General features: G+C 39.8%; 1 protein-coding gene across 1 annotated transcript in view; it reads right to left on the bottom strand.

Moving 5' to 3' along the window:
* Positions 1–215: 215 nt before the first annotated feature.
* Positions 216–6,000, bottom strand: part of MFSD11 (major facilitator superfamily domain containing 11) — an 80,582-nt gene continuing 74,797 nt past the window's right edge. The window contains exons 13-14 of the mRNA XM_077251847.1: positions 2,980–3,115; positions 216–849 (exon numbers count right to left, since the gene is read on the bottom strand). Coding sequence (XP_077107962.1) covers positions 685–849; positions 2,980–3,115 — 301 coding nt within the window. The 3' untranslated portion in view covers positions 216–684. The remainder of the gene's footprint in view (positions 850–2,979; positions 3,116–6,000) is intronic.

Genomic DNA, 6,000 nt, shown 5'->3' with positions numbered 1-6,000 from the left:
TTGGTAGGAGAGGACAAGTGAAGGCGATAAATGCCTCAGACTGGACCCCATGAGATACTTATAAGCTTGGTAGGAGAGGACAAGTGAAGGCGATAAATGCCTCAGACTGGAGTGTATTTGGCATCAACACAAATGTAAAAACAGCTATTTTTTCTGTGCACTGTATTTGACATTTGTCACCAGTAAATTATAGACCCTGTAAAATAATTCTCTTGTTAAAAAAAAAATGCCATTTGTATTCTTAAAAACTAAAAAAAAAAAAAGAAAAAAAATATTTAAAATGTAAGATTTCACAACATAACGGGCTGGGAGCGTGTGAAGATGTGACTTGCATTCAGCGGCCAGAGAATTGTAATGAGGATGTCTAGTGAACCTTCCAGATTCTGTAATTGTCATGCAATGGTAATGAGCTCAGAGGACTGCAGGCCGAGGAATTTAGCAGCTATTGTACTGGCAATGTCTAGCAAGCACTGCCATGGGGTTTCCTCTTAGCCCCAAAGGTCCGTTGGGAGATAGTGCATTGTGGTCAAGTTGTCTCAAATTTCACGTTGAACATGAACGGGCACCGAGGAATGCCCTGCGGCCAGCGCAGATCTCAGTGTTCCTTTCTGAACCTCTGGTACCAGATGGATATTGGTCTTGGCACCTTGTGATACCAGCAGCTGTAGAACAGGATTGGCATAATCAAATGCTGCCATAGCGAGTCTCTTGAGCGTCTAAACTGACCACTCCCCATTCCACAAAGAAAAAGGAGATGGTGCCAAAGAATCCAAATATCACCATGATTAACAGCTGCCACTGCAGGAGGAGGTAGTTACTGTAGAAGAAGGCGACAGCTGCGCAGATGGACTGAAGAGAGGGAGAGAAGAGCAGATTATGCACACGGTTAAAAGGCATCTGTTTTGTCATGAGTCACTTAAAAAGTCTATAAATACGAGCGCTCTGCAGCCAAAAAATCCTCAGCAGATACATGATGATCAGAATTAAAGAGCAACTTGCTGATTACCAAGTTCATAATGGAATGTCTGCGTATATAGCAGCCTGATGTAGTCCATCCCCTGGCATAAAATTAACTCCTGCAGCTGATGGCACCATTATAAGACTGGCAAGCTTTGCTTGTTCCTTTTGGAGAAAGGAAAGCAGTGGCCACGAGTACGTATGGCAATCAGCGGTCACATTCTGGCCAACTGGGATGATCGGTCCTGAGCTATTCAGGGTGAAATGTGCTTGGATTCACCAACAATCCACCCTGCAGTCCAAGGCATCTCCCATCAGTAGAAACCAGGAATGGATGGTTTACTCTTTTTATGAAAAATGGGTAAAATTATGGTTGATCAACAGCGATCTTACATGTACACCCAGCTAAATGAATATCTTTTACACATGAACCCAAAGAATATCGCAGGCCCCTTTCGGCACTGTAAAATGTTCGAATATCACATTTCAATAATTAAAAGCATGTCTTCATTAACGAATAATGCAGAGAAGGGATTAGCAAGGGGAATCTTTGTGTTAACCATCTTGAAGGGAATTTGTGAGCAGGTTTTAGGTGTTTAGAGCAGCATGATGTAGGGGCAGATAGCCAGATTCCAGCAACAAATCACTTACTCAACTGCTTGGTGCAGTTTTGACAATATCCCCATTTTCTAATTTTTAGATGTAGCAGTGCTCAGAATGCTGAATTCTGTATAACCCCGCCCACACCCCTGATTGGCAGCTTTCTGTGTACACTGCACTTTGTCAGCAAGCTGCCAAACAGTGGTGAGGGCGGGGTTACACAGATTAGCTGGACTGCTTTGCACGCAGCTCCTAGTCCTGCACTGATAATCTCCTGCTGATAAAAGATTGATTGTAATGGAAGTACAGCAAGCTGCTGAGCTAGTAAAACATAGCTGAGATCAGGCTCTCTGACCATACATTAAGCTGCTCTCTCAAATTATGGAAATTACCGGTAAGCAAAAAGCCTAAAATATGTATATGAATACAATTGTGGCTGCAGTGCATCTGATACAGCTTCCTAATGCATTCTTGGAATTTTTTTTTATTATTAATAGCAATAATTTAAAAGCATTACCAGATTTATGCTTCTCAATCTCAGTGCAGTATAAATTAGGGACAGAGACCCTGTTTTAGCAGTGTATCATTTACTGCGCTCCTTGCTGTAGTTTTTCTACCACTATTTGCATCTGCTAGTCTTCAGACTGATCAGCTGTGTCTAACCCCACACACCACTGATTGACAGCATCCTTCTTACACTATGCATAGGAGGCAAGCTGCCAGTCATTAGTAGGGATTGGGGACAGTATAATATTGAGGACTACATAGCAGTAGCACATCATTGAGAAGACTAGCCAAGCTGCAGCAGAAAAAAAACATGCTATAGGAAAAGTTCAGCAAAAACTAGAGTAAGTGACACACTGACCGCATCGGAAATCTCTGTCCCTACTCTATGCTTTTCTCAGATGGGGCAGCATAACGCTGGTGACCGTCCCTTTAAGACTACAGATAGATAAAAGGCAGAGGTTCAACCATTTCAAGGTATCTGCTTTCTTTTTTTATCTTGAACATGCCAATGAAAGCATTGAGGGTAGGACAACGAATGTCATAGACAACCTATTAGTTTAATCAACAAGGCTAAGGTTGAGATGAACCTTACTTTATTTTCCAAAGTCCACTGACTGTCCTACAGCGAGACTCAAACACGCCAAATTCTTACTGGTCCTGAAACGCCCAGTGACAACGTCTCATCATTTACACATGAATTATGGGATGGACTGTGAGCTGCATGGATTCCAGCAACTACATGACACTAGGACTGGTTTGGAGGAAAGAATGTAGGTAACTGGTCCACTTTAAAGATCCATGAATATTTGTTTTTTACTGTATATGTAAAATCTTCTGTTAGCTCAGACAAGGATAAGGATGTAATAAATTAGAAGATGGACATGTACTAACTCAGATTATCTTGTAGATTTTTACCTGTACAAATCTGAAGATTGCAAAAGCAGGTGCACTGTCATCTGCATATAAGGTCCCCAAGATGCTGAGGAGCTGGGTATTGAAACAGCTATCCCCGAAGCCCAGGAGAAAGCTGCAGAAGATAGCCAGGGCTTTACTGGAAGATAAGAAGGGATGCAACATTGACATGTGCAGTCACACCATGACATAGAGCCTTGCTCATCCGCTAAATTAAAAGGCACAGGAACCCTTTCATGATATAGTGTTTAAGAGTTAGCACAGTTTGGAGCTTTTATAGCTTCATTACAGACACGGCTGTAATTATATTGTTTTGCTGCCTGTTCTATTCAGGATCTGGCGGAAAGACTATGTTGTCATTGTCTTCCTAGAGAAAGCCAGCCTTAGACATTCGCAGGAAAGTGAAATAGTGACCCCTGCAGCCTGCACGGCAGTGATGCACAGTGTCCTATCACATCCATAACAAATGGACAAAGCATAAAAGTTCGCCAACATCGACCAACTTTTTACCTTATCGCTTTTGATAAAAAAACCAAACAAGAAACCATAAGAGCCGCACACGAATCCTAAACAGTCTGTGTGCGACAACAAAAGTCCATTGAGTCAATTTTAGAACTAGTATTATGCAATTTAACCACTGTAGGGCCACATATTTTACACCTTCAAGACCCTAATTTTTTTTTTTATTTAGTTTTCACTGTTAAATTCCAAAAGCTGTAACCCTTATTTAGTCAATGTGGCCATATAAAGGCTTGTTTTTTTTCTGCACGAGGTGTATTTTTTTGATGGAGCCATTTTGGAGTACCTATAATTTATTGATTAGATTTTATTTGATTTTTTATATTTTTTTTCGGTAGGCGAGGGGGATGTGGAAAATAAGACAGAAATTTTTGGGCTTGTTTGTGTTTTTTAGATTTTGACATAGTGTAAAATGGTATGGAAGTTATTCTGCAGCTGAGCACAATTAAGGACTGATCACATTTTAACAGTTTCTTTTCTACTACTTTTGCATAATAAATTATTTTTTAGAAAAATATTTTAATTTTTTCTGTGCCTCCATTTCCTGAGAGCAATAACTTTTTTTCTTTTGTTCTGAGGATGGAGCAGTGCAAGGGGTTTGATTTTTGTGGGACAAGTTGATTTTTTTTTATTGGTATACATGTGACTTTGACCACCTTTTATTCCATCCTTTGTGACACCGAAAGAGGGAAAGACAACAATTTTGCCATTGGGTTTTGTTTTTAAGTTCATTACTTCTGCGGGTAAAATAGCATGATTATCAAACTTTTTTTTTTTTTTTTTTTACAAAATAAAAATATTTATATTATTAAGAAGAAATACATTATCGGAATTGCACCATTTTATTATTTATTTTTAAAAACTTTTCTTTTTTAATCTTTGGTCCCACTCTGGGACTTGAGCTTCAAGGGGACTGAACGCACATATTACACAGTGGATTATGTCAATTAAGACATCCCCTTAGCGGTTATCAGCCATTTGTGCGGTCTACATTGGCTCTACAGTTATTCTTATACCGAACACAATCATGGCGCTATGGTTGTTACTATGAGAACACACTGCCTCAATTGCAAATTTGAATTTACATACACTCATGGCCGAAAATGTTGGCAGGTAGGAAATTTTTTCATAAAATAAGTATTTCTCCCAGACAATTATAGCAATTACACATTTTTGTGTTTTGTTATACACGTTTAGTTCCAGTGTGTATTGGAAAACACACACAAAAAAAAAAAAGGCAAATTGGACATAATTTCACACAAAACCCCTAACTCAATTATTGGCACCTTTCCAAAAATGTGGGTAAACAACTGTTTCAAGCACGTGATGCTCGTTAAAACTCACCTCTGGAAAGTAACAAAATGTGGGCAATATGAAAATCACACCTGAAACCAGATAAAAAGGGGAGAAGTTGACTCAAGCTTTGCATTGTGTTTTTGTGTGTGCCATACTAAGCATGGAAAACAGAAAGAGAACTGTCTAAGGATTTGAGAACCAAAATTGTTGAAATATATCAACAATCTCAAGGTTACAAGTCAATCTCCAGAGTTCTTGATGGTCTTTTGTCCACGGTAGCAACATAATCAAGAAGTTTACAACCCATGGCACTGTAGCTAATCACCCTGGATGTGGACGGCAGAGAAAATTTGATGATAGGTTGCAATGCATGATAGTATGGATGATGGATAAGCAACCTCAATGAAGTTCCAAAGAAATTCAAGCTCTCCTGCAGGCTCAGGGTGCATCAGTATCAGCGCAAACTATCTGTCGACATTTGAATGAAATAAAATGCTATAGCAGGAGACCCCTCTGTTGACACAGACATAAAAAAGCTATACTGCAGTTTGCCAAAATGTACGCGAGTAAGCCAAAATCCTTCTGGGAAAGAGTCTGGTAGACAGATGAGAGCAAGAGAGAGCGTTTTGGTAAAGCACATCATTCTACTGTTTAACGAAAACAGAATGAGGCCTAAAAGAAAAGAACACAGTACCTACAGTCAAATATGGTGGAGGTTCAAAAATGGCTTGGGGTTGTTTTGCTGCTTCTGGCACTGGGTGCCTTGACTGTGTGCAATATACAAAAAAAGGTTGCACTCTATCCTGCTAGAGCATGTCAATGTGAAATATATGAAATATGAATAGCAAAACGGCTTTTGAATATTAGGAAAAAATGAAAGACACTGTACAAAATTTGGCCAAATAGTATCTGCCCATCAACAAACGTCAAGGTGGTCTCATAAGACTGATGGGTCCCTAACCAGTGTGAATACATCTCTTAGGCTGATGTCTGAATTCCTGGGTGAATGTGGACACCTCTTACAGAAAAGCCTGCATTTATGGGTGTGTGTGCAAGGCATCATGAAATCTGAAGATTACCAAAGGATTTTGTGTCGCCATAAAGTGCCCAGCGTCAGAAAGCAGAGTTTAGGTCCTAGGCCATCTTCCAGCAGGGAAATGACCCCAAAGATACTTCAAGAAGCACCCATAACTGAATGGAAACAAAGAG

This window comes from Ranitomeya variabilis, chromosome 4 (assembly GCF_051348905.1).
Source record: "Ranitomeya variabilis isolate aRanVar5 chromosome 4, aRanVar5.hap1, whole genome shotgun sequence".
NCBI lineage: Eukaryota > Metazoa > Chordata > Amphibia > Anura > Dendrobatidae > Ranitomeya > Ranitomeya variabilis.
Note: the sequence above shows the minus strand (reverse complement) of the source record. Positions and strands in the feature narration are given on the sequence as shown.